At 64.5% G+C, this 16,279-nt stretch overlaps 1 protein-coding gene across 1 annotated transcript in view; it reads right to left on the bottom strand.

The window, feature by feature from the left end:
• Positions 1 to 16,279, bottom strand: part of NOTCH1 (notch receptor 1) — a 49,251-nt gene that overhangs the window by 24,450 nt on the left and 8,522 nt on the right. The window contains exons 3-5 of the mRNA XM_017505619.2: positions 4,140 to 4,402; positions 3,228 to 3,566; positions 22 to 144 (exon numbers count right to left, since the gene is read on the bottom strand). Coding sequence (XP_017361108.1) covers positions 22 to 144; positions 3,228 to 3,566; positions 4,140 to 4,402 — 725 coding nt within the window. The remainder of the gene's footprint in view (positions 1 to 21; positions 145 to 3,227; positions 3,567 to 4,139; positions 4,403 to 16,279) is intronic.

Raw genomic sequence — 16,279 nt, 5'->3', positions numbered from 1 at the left:
AGCCCCGCCCCGTGTACGCGCCTGTCCACTCTGGCGGGCAGCGGCAGTTGTAGGTGTTCACGCCGTCCACGCAGGCGCCCCCGTTCTTGCAGCTGTTTTCTGCACAGTCGTCGATATTCTCCTCGCAGTTCTGGCCAGTGAAGCCTGCGGCAGGAGGAGCCGGCTCAGCCTCTTCCCTGAGGTCCAAGCCCGTGCTGCCTGGACCTCGGCCACACGGCTCTGACACAAGAGCCTGCCCCCCACAGCCCTGCCCTGGGGCTCCAGGGTCTGTGCCTGTCCCCTGCCTCACCCCAGTGCCCAGAGGGACATGCCCTGCTCTAGAGAATCATTTTGTACAAGGCGGGCTAAACAGACAAGGACTCAAGAACACAGGGTTCCAGAAGACTCCATCACAACCACCCTCGGGTCTCTCAGAGTTTCCGGAGGCTCTTGCACCTGGGTGCCGCCTGCATGCTCAGAGCTCCCCACAATGTCCCACCAAGGTGGCACGCACCCATCTTAGGGGGCAGACACTGGGGCCTGGGAGGGCCTCTGAGCAGCAGGGACGTGGCCGGGAGGCGGCTGGTTGGGCAGGCTGGGCCCCTGTAGCCCCGGGGAAGCTGCTGAGACTCAGATGGCCCAGCCACCCTGGGGCCGAGCTCTGGTACCCACCTCCTCCTGCCCCTCCTCCTCCGAAGGCTGCTGTGCCCCCTCCCCTGAGGCGCAGCCCCACCCAGGCCTCCAAGGCAGCCAGTTAGCCATTAATCCATCCGACTCGCACCGGTTCAATGATCAACCCAGACAGGCGTGTTCGGCAACAGCCAAACCTGCAGCCGGTTACTAATTGACGCCTCCTGAGGTGCCTTTGAACCCCCTGCCCTCGGAGCACCCACCTGCTGGGCCCCACCCTCTGAGACATCGCCTCCACCGCCACCCCTTCCGCTGGACCGGAGCAAAAACAGGCGGCCAGGGCAACCAAAATCCAAACTGCAAGTCAGCTGGGGGAGGACCCAAAATCAGAGCCCAGCCCTGGCGCGGTGGCTCGCGCTTGGAATCCCAGCACTTTGGGAGGCTGAAGCGGGCGGATCACTTGAGCCCAGAAGTTCAAGACCAGCCCGGACAACATGGCGAAAACCTGTCTCCACAAAAAAATACAAGAAGTAGCAAAGCACAGTGGGGTGCGTCTGTGGTCCCAGCTACTTGGGGGGCTGAGGCAGGAGGACCGCTTTAGCCTGGGAGGTTGAGGCTGCAGTGAGCTGGCAGCGTACCACTGCACTCCAGCCTGGGTGACAGAGACCCTGTCCCCCCACCAAAAAAACAACAACAAAAAAAATCAGAGCCTGGAGCCTGAGTCCTGGTCCCTACCCATGCGTAGGGCCCTGCACCCCGGGGAGGGGCCTAGCTGTTAGGTGGGTGGGCTCCTGGCGAGGCCTGCGACCCGGGACTGCCCTGCACAGCGCTGGCTGAGGAACACAGTGGGCAAGAGGGAAGGGAAGCCAGCTGGCCTCTCTGCGATGAGGCCTGGGCAGCATCCTCCCCGCCAGAAGTGGAGCTCATGAGGAGACGTGCTGCTGTGCCCAGCAGGCTGTGTGAGTCCCCGTCCCAGTCAGCTCCCGGGCCTGCAGGGCTCAGGGCTGTCCCTGCCTCGGTTCCCAGTGACTCCACACACTGGTGTCTCCAGGGCTCCCTGACCTCCCAGAGGAGGCTGAGGGCCCCTCAGGGCCTGGGTGCAGGGGCCGCCTGGCAGAGTCTGAAGCTGGGGTCTGGCTGGCCCGAGTCATTTGGGGAGGCCCCCTGGATGGTCATCTCACCCTGAAATGGCCAGACCCCACATAGCGCAGTGAGCACAGCCCTCACTGGAGGGGTGACCCAGCCCTCAGCACCCCAGCCTCTGAGATCTGCCTGCTCTCAAGAGAGTAAACCCCGATAGCCCTCCCCTTCCCTCCTGGCCACCCCTCATGGCCCTGAGATGCCCCTGCCCAGGCAGCGGCTCTGAGAGGGCCCAGTGCCCCTGGCATCTGTGCCCCTGGCATCTCCACCACTGGGCCTCACCAGGAGGTCCTCACCCACCCTGCCCCAGGTGAGTGGGTGTCAGCTCTGCACGCAGGTGGCCTCGGACAAGGCCACACACACCCGACCTGCCCTGGCCTGAACTGCAGCCCCTTGAGGGCTCAGCCCCTCAGCCTGGGCGGCTGGAAGTAGGGTCCCATGGCTGCTACAAAGCCCCTGAACCCCAGCAGCAGAAAGGCTCTGCGCCCCCCTGCAGAGATCCCAGATCCAAGCTGGCCAGCTAGTGCCTGTCCCCACCCCACGCTCACCCAGTGACTTGCAGGAAATGCACAGGCCTGGTGTCTGCACGCAGAGGGGGCTGGGCTCAGCTGACTGGGCAGCCGGGAGCTTCCCCTTTGTGGGGCCAGGCCAGCTTGGGGCTGGGCAGGGAGTGGGGGAGCCCTTGGGTCACCCGTGCATCGGCCAGGGCCCTGTGCATCCCCAACCCTGGGGCCAGGCCAGCTTCGGGTTGGGCAGGGAGTGGGGAAGCCCTTGGGTCACCCGTGGGCCTCCAGGGCCCTGTGCATCCCCAGCCGCACCCCTGCCTGAATGCCCTCCCCCCGTTCCCACCTATCCACCATTCTGAGCAACTGAGGCAGAAGGTTTTGAAACCTCTTCCCTTATTTTTAGAGCTGCTACAAAATTTAGTCAAACCAGAACTACAGTAGACAGGCTCCTACGTACAACACAGGGGTGGGGAGCCACTGGGGACATGGGCGGGGCTGTGTCTGCCTGTCACCCACCCTGCAGGAGACCAGCAGGACAGCCTGAAGGGCCACGGCTCGGGGAAGGGAAGGTGCAGCCCGCAGCCCCACACCCCTCCCGCCTACAGCCCCACACCCCGCCCCCCCAGCTCCACACCCCTCCCGCCCCAGCCACACTCCAGGGGAAGCCCGGGGGTTGCGCAAGTCAGGGTGCCCGCAGTGGGGGAGGCGTCCTACAACTCAAATGTGAGCTTCAGGGAACTCGAAAGACAGGGGCTAGCACCTGGACCCCGTGCAAGCCTCCTCCCAGGGCACACCACGCTCCAGACACACCCCTAACACCTCACGAAGTCTGGGGAACCCACCAGCTCCACCTTCCCAGTTCTGCACCATGGGCCCTCCCAGGGCTCCCATGCACCAGGCACCCCCGTTCCGGTCCCTCAGGCCTGGCCGCGGGGGAGGGACTCGTGCACCCCAGCCGCTGGGCAGCACTACCTGGCAGGCAGGCACACTCGTGGGTAGTGTCGCCTGTGGGGCGGCAGGTGCCCCCGTTCTGGCAGGGCGAGGGGCTGCAGGGCACGTAGGGCCGCTCGCAGTTGGGGCCGGTGTGCGTGGCTCGGCAGGCGCAGTGGTAGGAGCCGACCTCGTTGTGGCAGGTTCCTCCGTGGCGGCAGGGACCGGGGTTCTGGCTGCACTCATTGACATCCTGCCGGCAGGTGGGGCCGTGGAAGCTGGGTGGGCAGTGGCAGATGTAGGAGGCATCGAAGGGCAGGCACTGGCCGCCGTTGGCACAGGGGTTGGAGGCGCACGGGTCAGCCTGCTGGCACGATTTCCCTGGGGACAAAGGAACAAGAGGGTCATGCCGGCCTCCCTGCTCCCCGGAGCCCGCCTCCCCTCCCTTCAGGCCCCGGGAGGTGCTGGCCTGGGTTCCACCTTAGGCGCCATCTCATTTGATCCTCAGGGCCTGCCATGAGACTGGTCGCCTGGCAGATGAAGGACCACAGGTCCCAGGAGACCAAGTGACCTGCAAAGCCACACGGCGGGGAGGTGGGGAGAGGTGGCCTTGGCCCTGGGCCCGCACTGTCTCCTCCCAGAGCTGACACCCCCAGACACCCTTCGCGCTAACAGGCGAGGGCCAGCGCACCGCAGGAGGAAGGGGGCAGGGGGAGCCTAGACATCGAGGCTCCCCTCGTCCTGCAGAAGCGGGGACAGCAAGGGTTGAGCCGGTGCCAGCAGCTGAAAACGAGGCTACTTGGGCTGGGAGGGGACCAGGGCCCCTGGAGCAGGGGCTGCAATGACTTCCGGGTCACAGGCCCAGGCCTGAGTCCTGCCAAGCAGCTTGAGCTGCGTGGACAGCTGGCAGTGGGCCTGGGCCTGCCCACCTGTCGGGCCGTGAGTCCTCCTCACCTGACCAGCCGGGTGGGCAGCGGCACTTGTACTCCATGAGCGTGAGCAGGTCGCAGGTGCCCCCGTTGCGGCAGGGGTTGGAGAGGCAGGCGTTGTCCAGGGGTGTCAGGCAGAGGGGCCCAGAGAAACCCAGGGGACAGCTGCAGACATAGTCCGCCACGCCTCCACGGTCCACCACGTGGCATGTTCCAGCGTTCTTGCAGGGGGTGCTGAGGCATGGGTTGGAGTCCTGGCATCGCAGGCCCACAAAGGCGCCGCCGCAGCTGTTGGCAGATGTGCCAGGGCGGTCAGTTCCCACCTGCTCCCCCAGCACCCCTGCCACTCGGCACCTGTTGCGGGCACAGCTGCCTCCCCGCACCCCGGCAGGAAGCGCAGGGGGCGCGGGTGCGATGTCTGCTTAGCAGGGCTCCCTCGGGGCTGGTAAATCTCTCTGGAGCTAGACAGATGTCATGGTTGCACAACTTTGGGAATGTACTAAATGCCACCGAAGGAGGCCGAGGCAGGAGAACTGCTTGAACCCAGGAGGCGGAGGTTGTAGTGAGCAGAGATTGCGCCACTGCATTCCAGCCTGAGCGACACGGCCAGACTCCATCTCAAAAAAAAAAAAAAAAAAAAGACTGCTAATTGGGGGAATAAGCTACAGGCTAGAATATTCCAAGCTGGGTCCACAGCCCAGTCAGGGGTCTGAGTCTACACCCGCGGAGAGCCATGGAGAGGAGTTGTGCACACTGGCTCCGTAAAGCCTCCGGGTCGGCTTTGCTTGCCAGCTTTGCTACAGCAAATGGGCATTGTTTGGGCAGCAGCGAAGGTCGTGGTTTTTCCAGCCTTCAGGTATCAACATGATGGCAGCCACAGAAAGTGTGGACTGGCTTCCCGTGCCCCTTCCCATGTAGAAGCCTTTCTGATGGGACATCTCACGCCAAGACCGCCCTGGCCACGCCGGCCAGCCTGTTCTCAGCCCACTCTCGGCCCTGGACACGTTTCTCTTTCTGTATCAAGTCTTCATAACACACACCCAGGCATGTCAGCTGGGAGCAGAAGCACCATGTTACAGCCAGGGAAACCGAGCTGCCATGAGGAGTGCCCGCTGCCAGGTCTCTGCAAACCTGTCCAGGTGTGCCAAAGGCCGCCCCTAGCCCTGAACACACCGTCCAGGCTCACACACAACAAGGGGAGAGGGAAGGGTCCTGCTTCTCCACCAGGCCTGGCCTCACCTGTTGCCTGCAGCGACGGGCACAGAGCCTGCCCCCCCAACCCCACGACCACCCGGCCACCTGCTGCAGTCATAAATCACCTGCCCCCGTCACCTCCGAGCCTTACACTCCCAGGGAAGGTCTGGGACCAGCCTGGCGCCGCTCTTCCCAGTGGTGAAGCCTCTGAAGTGGAACAAGCTCCTGGCCCCCAGCAACCCCAGCGGCCTGGGAAGGCTGCGGACCCACGGTTCAGGCCCTGCATGCATGTGGTCTCCTCTGGATGGGACGTACAGGCGGACAGTCCTGCCTCCCAGAGCCCACCTGGGTAGGGGGCTGCCGCGGCCGCCTACGCCTGCCCCAGCCCTGAGGCTGTGGCTGACAGCTTCACACGGGACCCTCAATGGCCGGCCAAGTCCTCGATGCCTCTCCCACCTATTCCCACCCAGTGCCTTGAATCGAGCCTGTGATGTGAGTGACAGTGGCCTGGGGGGGGGCCTTACCCCAGGGGCTTGTGGAGGCTGTTGGGGGTGGGGTCTGCGAGTTTCTCAGCAGCCAGCCACGCCCCTGTCCCAAAGGCCGGGAGGCATCTGTCTTCCCTAAAGGCCTTTATCTGTGGCCACAGCTTGGGTAGGGAGAAAGCAAAATGGCCACTCTGGCCGACCATCTGTTGCCACAAGCCAAAAGTCCCAAAGCAACTGGTTTAAAGAAAACACGTCTCGCCCCTCCAAAGGGGCTCTGGGAGTTCACTCAGGTCTGGCTAGGGCTCCCGCCAGCCCAATGAGTGATGGGCACAGCCCCGGAATGAGGCTCCCCCCGTGTGGCCGGCCGCTCAGGGGCCCAGTGGCAGACCGGCCTCTCTGCGCACCTGTGGGGAGGGCAGGCCCCGCTGCACGTGGATCTGGTTACAGGCTGGCCGGTCCCTGAGGCGGAGAGGCTGCTGGGAACCCGAGGAGCCCGAGGGCTGGGCTGGGCCACGGCCACAGGAGAGGCGCCCTCCCTCCACACAAATGCCCCATTGTCAGGCGCGATTTGGCCACAGCTCCCACTTGGAGAAAAGGTCCTTTTTTCTTTCCCAGCCACTGACGAGGTCAGCAGGGGTGTGTGCAGGACAGAGGGCGCTCGGCCATCAAGGCCAGGCTGGAGCCTCCGTCGGCCTAGCCGTGCAACCTGGGCGTCCTCTCAAGGCCCCCAGAAGAGGGAAAAGCTGACCGGCTGGGCAAGACAAGTGGGGGGCAGAGGGGCCTCCCCACAGATATAGGGGACTCCACGTGAGCTGCCCAGGGCGCCCCAGCCCCTAGAGCAGTCTCCCACCAAGCGTCCTGAGGTCACAGGACACTGGGTGTCCCCAAATGGACCACGACGCTCTGCCTGGACACCTGGCCCCACTCCCCACCCCGAGTGCGGACCCAGCGTGGAGGACTGTGGGAGAATCTGCCCCACCGGACACATCCCAGTTAACGAGGCGGGACCACGCCGGGCCAGCAGGAGGAAAACACGCCCCATAAATCAGGCGTCGGCGCTCGGACAAAGGGCACTGGGAGCAGGTGTCGGACGTGGCGGCAGCTGCTCCCAGCGGGCGGGGCAGGAGGCCTGAGGAGGCTCCCGTGGGGGAATGCAGGCTGAGAGGGCCCATTGTCCGCCCCCACGCTCAGCCTGGGCATCGGACTCCGAAGGGAAGGCGCCCGCCCCGGCCCCACAGCCACGGCCTGGAGGTGTTGAGGGACGGGGAGCCAGGCAGAGCCTGGAGGACACTCTGAGCTGGGTGTGGGGGCAGCTTTGGGGCAGGTCCCCACTGTCACTGCAGGCAGCCTCCAGCCTGGGCCCAGGATCTCTCCCACCTGGCTAGAGCTGGAGCATTTTACAGACGCCTGACACCTGCCCTCTGCACAGCAGCCACACGTCCCTGAGAAGGCGGGAGGGACCTCAGGCCTGCAGCTTGGCCAGGGCCAGGAACGCCAGCCTGTGACCAAACCCTTCTCAGCCCTGGCGCTGGCCACACCCCCAGTACTGGGGCATGCTGTCTTCAACACTGTCCCAGCGGGCGGGTGGGTGTCAGCGAGAGGCAGGCGCCAGCGCTTGGCTGTTCGAGGTGGTATCCAACAGCCCTCTCACCCACAGGAAGCCCCACAGTGTCCACAAGTGACTCACACCCCACCTGCCACTGTCCCCGCATCTCCTCCCATCAGGCGCAGTGGGGAGACCCTCCCGGGTCTAAAAGGCGGGGCTTCTTTGAGATAGGGAACACCAGTTTCCCCCGGCGGACGAGAGCTACCCTGTCCACCAAGTCATCCAGCTCCCACGGTGGGGACCCAGCCCATGCCAGGTATGTCCTGATGGGCTCCCCTTCCATGCGTCCCTCTTAGGGTCACCTGGCACCTGCCTGTCCCATCCCCTACTCTCAGTGTCCTGGCAGTCCTGGGGCAACCTGTTCTGTCTGGGCCCCTGCAGGTAAGTGGTGGGCGGGGCTCCAGGAGGGCTGCGGGGGTGGGTGAAGGTGGGAGGGAAGGGTGCCAAGTGCCCCAGTGCCCGCCGCGCCAGCACCACCGCCTCCACCACCACCGCCCGGCTTTGTTCCCACCTCAGTATTTCCACGGTGCCGCTCCCACCCTCCCCGCCGGGGCCGCTCCATAGAAATGCTGCAGGAGGCAGATGCTGCCTCGACCTTTCACCCGGGACTGATTCTAAATTGTGCTGCTTTCCTTTCTAAGCTAAGAGGCCATCTGCCACCCCAGGGGACAGATGACAGTTCTCTCCGCCCCAAAATGAGAAGGAGGGGCCAGAGGGACTCCTCGGGGGCAGGGCTCACTCAGCTCCTACCCTCAAGGAGTTTATGGTCATGCAGGGCCAGGGATGGCGGGACAGGCGGAGGATGCGCAGAGGGTGGGGGTGTGGGGTCAGCTGGGCCTGAGTGAGCTGGGAGTCGGTGACATGGCCCTCGCTGCCCCAGCAAGAGGAACCCGAGACCCTGGGGATGGGGATTCCCACAGCTCCACCAGGTGACAGCACCTGCCAAGGCAGGGAGGGGCAGGGATAGTGGGAGGCCTCTCTGGTGCACGGGAGCGGCATTTCCCAGAGAAGAATGGACAGCCTGCACACCTCGGCTAGCTGGGAAGGGAAGGGGAGGAGCCACCGGCTGAAATCAGTGTCCAAACGCACCCCACCTGCCCTCAGCAGAGCCGCTGGTTGCAGCGGAGAACACAGGCCCAGCTTCACCTGCCCTCCTGGGGGCCGCCCACCTGACTGTCAATCTCAGCCCAGCTTCCTGCTACAGAAGCCCAGGGGTTCCTTGGTAACAGTGTGACCCCTCACTGGGCAATAAAGGGGGGTGATCTCCTCCCCAGTCACCCCCAACAGCTGCTGCTCCCAGGGAGCCCATGGCCACATCCTGCAGGAGCCCATGCTGAGCGGCCCAGCCTGGGGTGCCCCGACCACGGCTCTCCCTGGGACCCCACCCCTCACCAGCAGGACCTGCCCCAGCCTCAAGGGGCTCTGCCCAGCAGGGCTCTACGGCCTCGGCACCTGCTCCTGGGCTGGCACCCAGATCCTGCCATGCTCTGCTAAGACCCAGCAAGGCTGGCTGCCTTCTACCTGCACCATGGACAGTGGGCCTCACACCCGGCAACCCCGGCGCACAGGCAGGCCCTCCCATCCACCCGCCTGAGCAAATGGGACCACGTGTGGACTGGCCGGGGGCGACACTGTAACCCTGTACTGGAGTGGGGGAGACAAGGCCAGACCCAGGGGGGTGGATGCTTCCCCAGGCAGGCCCCCATGAGGCCAGCTCTAGCCCGGACCAAGACTTCTGGGTGGGGTGAGTCCTGAGACCTCAGCCCCTCACTTGGGCAAAGACTGGTCCAAGTTCCCCACATCCCAGTGAGCACCACCCACCTTCCAGGAGGCACTGGCAGCTAAGACATGAGCTGGGCAGGGCCTTGGGGGCTCCCCCGGGGTCCTGTCCTGCCGGAACAGCTGAGCAGCGCAGCCCTGGGGGATGAAGGAGCCTCGGGAAGATGCCAGAGCCTCACCGATCACAGCCCCTTCCCCGGTCTCCCCAGAAGCCCTAAAACAAACAGCCACGGCAAGGAAGGCCTCAGCTCCCTCCGACCTGCCAGGACCCCGTGTCCAAACCCCTGTCTGAACAGCTGGCTGGCACCTCTGTGGGGCTGGGAGGCTTTGAAGGACGCTCTGCAGCCGCCAGCTCCTTCTTCCTTTTCTACCCCAGCTTCCTTCCCACCTTGGACAGGAGAGAGACACGCAGGCTCAGAGGGGGCTGAGGGGGCTGAGGGGGCGGAGGGGCCCCGCGAAGCCCAGCACCACCAGGCCTGCTCACCGTTGGGGCGCAAAACCACGACTCTGGAGGCTGCCGTGTGGACCGCTGCCTCCAGCCACCACCTGTGGTCACCCCTGAGCTGTGGCCTCCCCCTGCCCCTGCAGCCGCTGGCCTGGAGCTGCTCAAAGCCGCACAGGGGCCCTGCCCTGGTTCCCAGGGTCCCAGGGAAGGAGGCGAGGAGCAGTGGGGGCCTCAGGGAGGCTGGGGCCCAGAAAAGGGGCCAGCCCCAAACAGCGGTGTCTCCTGAGACAGAGGGCAGCAGCAGGTAGCAGGGAGGCCGAGTCAGGTGGGCGGGGGTCGTGCCGCCCGGGGCTGAGCCAGGGCAGGGCTTTCCGGCCCAAACAGCTGTTGCCGGCACCCTCAGCTCTTTTGCCTGCAAATCTGTACCCCCAGTTGCATCCTCGGACGGCTGAGAATGTGCTGAAGGGCGGAAGTGCAGGAAGGCTGGGTTTCTTCCTCTGGCTCCGGGGAAGCCCTTTGTGTGGGAGGTGGGATGGGGACAGAAACTGTCCTCCCAGGAAGCCACTTTTCCCACAGCCAGGAAAACAATGCCCCACCGAGGCGCCCTCACCCAACGTGGGAAGGGCTGCCCGCATCTGACGGACGGAAGGCCTGTGGAGACACAGAGGGAGGCGGCCACTCCGGCGGCATGTGGCCAGACCCTCCCCCAAACGCCAGCAGGTTCTGGGGCACCAGGAGCCAGGTGTCACCAAAGTGCCCTACAGGCTATGTGAAGGGTGAAGATGCTGGCTGCAGCCCCACCCCTTGCTCCACTGGGGAAAATTCCCACCTGGATCCCCCAAAAGCAGGCACGTGTGTCCTTCCCTGGGCTTCCTAGATGCTAGCCACCTCAATGGCCCCTGGTTCCACTAGGGGAATTTCCCACCTGGATCCCCCAAAAGTATGTGTGTCCTCTCCTGGGCCTCCCAGGAGCTGGCCACCCCAATGGCCCCTGGGGACCCATGTAGACAAACGTCTTGGGCTGGAGAGGCCCAGATGGTCGCTTCCGTGCCAGGCCTCCGCTCCCAAGCAGGCCCAGCCCAGCCCTGCACCCCACGGTGGCTCAGAGGCTGGAAAGGCAGTGGGCAGGCCCATGGCGACGCTGCTGGAGGGCTCAACCCAGACTCCTTGAACGAAGGAAGCACCACAGGCGCGCTCCCTGCCCACGCCAGGCATGCTTCTGGCAACTTCCCACCACTGCTCCTGAGCAAATCCTGTCTCGGGATGGCAGGAATGGGCTGCCGGGAGGGGCTCAGGTTCTCTGGAGTGAGCCCCCCAGCCAGCCGGACAGACACCGGGGGTGCGGGCTCCAGTCCAGCCGTCCTTGTTCAGAACGCCGCAGGGAGGGGGAGGAGCTCTAGACATCTGTCCGGCACACACCGGTCCAGGAATGAGGAAACAGCCCACCCCTCCTGGCCTGACCTACACGAGGCTTTCCGAGCTCTGTCTCATGGGACCCCACAACCGCCCTGGGCCCACTTCACAGGTGAGAAAACGGGCAGGTATGCCCAGCACACCACCCGGGTCTGAAGGCAGCTCTGAGCCACTCCTGCTGCTGGGGACCAGAGTGGAGCGGGGCGGGGCAGGGCAGGGCAGGGCAGGGCAGCTCCCCAGGGCAGCACAGGAGCGGCAGAAACTCCCTGGGAAAGAGGAGGCGGCGCGTGTCCCCCACACCCCAGCACCACCGGACGGTCTGGATGTTTCTCCTGACCACCTGATCTCCCAGCACCGGGAAGTCTGGGGCAGACAATGTGTTCTTACAGCCCCGCCAGTGAAACACAAAACCCTAGGGTGGTGGGGGCGGGGCTCTGGGCGAGAGAGGCCCAGCCCAGGGAGCAGACGCCCCTTCACCCACAGCACCCTCGGGGTGTCGGCACTGCTGGACGAGGGATGAAGCCGACGCTTACGCTGCTGGAGGAGCGCTCCTGGCCTCCCGGGACAGATGCTGCCTCCTCTGCATCCTCACCCCCCCGGAAACCGCCCTGGAAGTGGTACAGGCCAGGACACGTTTGTGCTGCCTCCAACTCGGCCGCAGGCGACGGTGGCTTCAGTGGTCCCCTGGAGGCCACCCCATCCCCATCACACCTGCTGGCTCCCCGCTCTGTGGCGACGCAAGGCACAGAGGGGCCTCTGAGCCCAGGGATCCTCCTCTTGGGACCCCCCCACCTCCTGCCGGCCGGATCCCAGCACCCAGCCTGGCTCACACACAGGCCCTTGGAGCCTCACTCTGCCCAGGCCCGGCGCTGCTGCCGGGCACTGGGGTACCACATACTTGGGAATCGGGATCCAGGCAGGTGCCCACAGCCCTGGGAGGGGCCCATGAGGAGGGGCGCCTGGAGGAGGGGCCTGCAGTGCCACAACTTGGGGGACACCAGGGTGTCCCGGGACAGCTGGCACAGGCCGGGGACTGTCTGGGGTGCCTTTCCCTGTGGGGAAAGTGGGGGGTTTTCGGGGTGGACTTGGCAGGTCCTAAAATGTCTGCTGCTCCAAGGCACTGAATAAGCCCGACCTCGCCCAGTGCCACGTGGCCTCACCCAATCCCGCAGGACCTGGATGAAATAGCGAACAACCTCATGCAAATCCCACACAGCCTCCCCAGGGCTCGTGGCTGGGGCTGGACTCTGGGAGAAGCCTTCCTGGAGGGGCCCCTGCAGCACAAGGAGGGGCTCCAGCGTGCATGGCACGGATGGCACATCCCCGGGGGAGAGGGGCGTGCAGCCCCTGAGACCCCGCTACGCTTCCCACAGCTGCCACGACGCTACAGCATCTCAAAAGAAGACACGATTCAGTGCAGCAGCTGAGCCTTGAGGACGGCCCCTGGAGCTGTCAGGAGCCCCGGGGGACACGTCACAGCCCCCTTGGGAAGGCCACTTCCCATCTCCTGAGGAGGAAGGGACCTCAGAGAGGCAGCGGCAGTGCAGGGTCACACAGCCCACGTGGGGGAAGAAGCCGATGACCTCGGCTATTGACCCAGTGCCACCTAAACCTGGAAGGGAAAGGTCTGCTGGGGTGGCCAGGCCTTCTAGCCACCCCAGTCACCCACCTGTCTCCACCTCCGCTCCCAGTGCCCACCTGGCCCCAGAGCGGCCCACAGCCCAGCCAGGCCCAGCCACTGGGGAGCTGCAGAGCCCTGCGCTGGGCCGGACCCTGCCACCATGTGGAGCCCGGACACTCAGCCCCGCCTGGCCTCCCCACCTGGCTGTCCGTCAGACAGCAATCAAGCCAGCCTTCTGACCACTGAGAGGGATGCAGGAGGCCGCACCGGGGAGCTAGGACCAACAGGCCCCTCTGTGTAAGGATGGAGAACAGAGGCCCAAGGGGCCTGGCCCAGCCCCCTCCGCCCACCAGCCAGCCCCGGCCTGAGCTCAGCATCTTACTGAAAAGCGTCAGGGAAACCACACATGTTCGCCCCGGCTGCTCCCCCAGACCTCTCATTTCCAGTAACTGTGTGTTTCCGCTCGTCAACAGCTGAAACCGGGCGGAACTGGTGGGGGCAGGTACCTGGGCCCCACCACGCGGCCCTGCAGTGCGCCTGGGGCTCATCTGTCCCGCGGGTGTGGGCAGTCAGCACTCACCGCCCACCTCCTTCCCAGGCAGCCTCTGTGCCCACTCGACACCTTGGCAAGCCCGGCCCCTGCCCTGACACGGCCACAGCGGCCTCAGAGAGGGCAAGCCAGCGTCAGGGCCCGAGCTGCTGCCTCGGCAGGGTCCAGGACCGGACACCCATCTGAGGCGTGGATCAGGCAATGGCACCTCCTCGGGGCCTCGGTCCCTGGGCAGGCTCGTTGATCACGGGCCTCCAGCAGGAAAAATTCCAGGCCAAAAGCTCCAGCCTCCTGCAAAGGCGCCTGTCTGCAAACGCACCCTAACCTGACCGTGTGGGCTGCGGGAGAACCTGTTTCAGGGAAAGTGAAGGACGTGCCGGTTCCCTCCCCTGGACTTGATGGGGCACGAACGCATCTCTAATAAAGCCAGATCTCCTGCTGTGGCTCCCAGGCAGGCGCCGGTGGCTCAGGCCATGAGTCAGACTGGGTGGCCCAAGGACAGGGAAGGGGCAGGGGGCCGGGAGCCACCACCTCTGTGGCCGGGTATCTCAGCACGAGGGTGACGGTTGGCTTCGTCCTGCCCTCCAGCCGCAGGCCTGTCCGTGTCTGAGAGCTCTCGGGATGTGGCAGGGGGCGGGGGCGTCCACTTCTCAAGCCCAGCCCATGCTGCAGGGCCGCTGCCCTCACAGAGAGGCTGACCCAACACACAGGACCTGCCTCCCGGGCCCAGCTCAGGCTGGGCGAGGCTGGCCTCCTGTGCTCCGCAAATCAACAGTGTCAACAAAATTCAAGGGGCACTTCCTGAGCTTTAAACAACCAATTCAAGCACTTCAGAGACGCACCACGGACACCAGGCCAGGGAGCTGCGTAAACAGGGATGACAGTCTGATGACGAACGCACCCATCTGCCCGTGAGGGCAAGGCCGGGGCGTGTCGCCAACCTCAGTGCCAGGCGGAGCAGAAGGAGCAACACAAGTCTTTCCTGGGGGAAAATCTCAACCAGCAACCTAGGAGTTGTCAGGCCTCCCCCGGGTGAGAACAGCGCCCACTGGCCCGAGCAGCCCTGCGCCGGTGAGGCCAGGCGAGCTGGCTGAGGCCGCCGTGAGTGCTCTCTGGTCCGCACTGCGGCGGTGGGCTCTGTGGGGAGGGTCCGGGCAGCATTTGGGCCTGGCCTGATCCCCAGACGGCCTCGGTTCTGGCCACTCGCAGACTGTGATTGCCAAGACCCCGGTAGGGCCTGGCAGCTGTGTGGGTGTCGGAGGCAAAGCCTCCCCTGTGTACCCCAGCACATCGGAGCCGCCCCAGTCCCCTCCCCACAGGCCCACTGGACCCCAGGACCCCAGACCTCCTTCCAGGAAATTGCAGGGAGCACAGCAGGGCGCCCACACAGGCCAGACCTCAGGGAACCACAGCCATACCCCCATCCCAGAGAGCCCAGGCCTCTGAAATGCAGCTGAGGCTGAGAGGCTGGGGACTCGGAGGATGGGGTCTTCCACCTGGGGGGGTTCACAAGACCCCTTGGGGACTCACTCAAAGCTACCTCTTTGTATTAGGGAGGGCATGTGGAGAGGGCCCTGTCTACCCGCACTGGTTCAATTCAGAATGCAGACGGCAGGACCCCCCCAAGCCTGGGCCCCTGAGCCTGTGGGTGGGGGTTCGGAGGTGAGGCCTTTCCAGAAGTTCCCCTCCCAGGATCAACAGGTGCAGGGTGGTGAGGGGAACTCAAGACACCGCGGGCGGAGGTTCTCCTCCGAGAATTCCACAGGCCTCGGAGACACTGGGACCGCCTAACCACCATGCACCCCACCACCGGGAGAGATCAGGCACCCCGATGCTAACGCTCACGCGTCCGCCTGATGGGGAGGAGGCGCCCAGCTGCCCGCATATGGGGCCTCGCTGTCAAGGCTGGCCTGGTGACCTGCAGGGGACATGGCGCTTCCCTGTCCCGAAGGCAACTCAGAGAGGACACCATCTGTGTCTCAGAGCGAGAAACCAGGCTCCTAGCCCTCACCTGTGTCAGTCACTCCAAGGTGACCTCGAAGACAGCAGGGAGCCAACCACACAGAGCTCTGTCCAGGAAAGGGAAGGCCAAGGAGCGGGCAGACCGAGTGGGTGGGGCCAAGACGCCTGGCACGCCCCTGATGTATCCAAAGCCTCACTGCCCACCGCTCCTCCTGTGGGCTGAGGGACGCTGAAGGGCTTGGCGGCTGGCGTGAGTGAGGCTCAGGGGCACGTTGTGAACCTGTCTTGGAGTCCTGAGTGGGGCAAAAGCTGTGGCACGGCAGGCTGCCCTATAGATTCACCTGGGAACATGCCAGGACCCACTCTAGGGGGCTCTGTGGCAGTTGGGTGGCCACACTGGCCCAGAGTGAATATTGCCTCTTCCAGGAAGCCACCCGGGATGCCCTCCCAACACCTGTCTCCTCTGGACTGTGTGAGAACTGGGATGCTCGTGTCTCACTCCGGCCAGGCCCCGATGGTTCTCAGTGGCTGAAATCTAGTTCTCAGAAGCAGTTCTAGTCCATGCCATGACACGGATGAACCTTAAACATATCCTACTCAGTGAAAGAAGCCAGAAGCCAAAGACCACCTGCTGTACAATCCCATTCATACACAATGTCCGAAAACAGGCAGATTCACAGAGACAGAAAGCGGACGGGTGGGTGCCAGGGGCTGGGGCAACAGGGAAGAGCGACTGCATTTGGGTGCCATTTCTGTTTTGTGCAGTGAAAAAGGTCTGGAACTGGGTGTACTAGACGCCACTGAATAGCACACTTCAGTTCCAAAGTCACATCTTCAGCCTGGGCAACACAGCAAGACCCCATCTCTGCAGAAAATTTAAAAGTTAGCTAGGCAGGCTGGGTGTGGTGGTTCACGCCTGTAATCCCAGCACTTTGGGAGGCCGAGGTGGGCGGACCATGAGGTCAGGAGATCGAGACCATTCTGGCCAACATGGTGAAACCCCATCTCTACTAAAAATACAAACATTAGCTGGATGTGGTGGCGCGTGCCTGTAATCCCAGCTACTCAGGAGGCTGAGGCTGGAGAATCGCTTGAACCCGGAGGTGGAGG

This window comes from Cebus imitator, unplaced genomic scaffold (assembly GCF_001604975.1).
Source record: "Cebus imitator isolate Cc_AM_T3 unplaced genomic scaffold, Cebus_imitator-1.0 Scaffold339, whole genome shotgun sequence".
Lineage (NCBI taxonomy): Eukaryota > Metazoa > Chordata > Mammalia > Primates > Cebidae > Cebus > Cebus imitator.
Note: the sequence above shows the minus strand (reverse complement) of the source record. Positions and strands in the feature narration are given on the sequence as shown.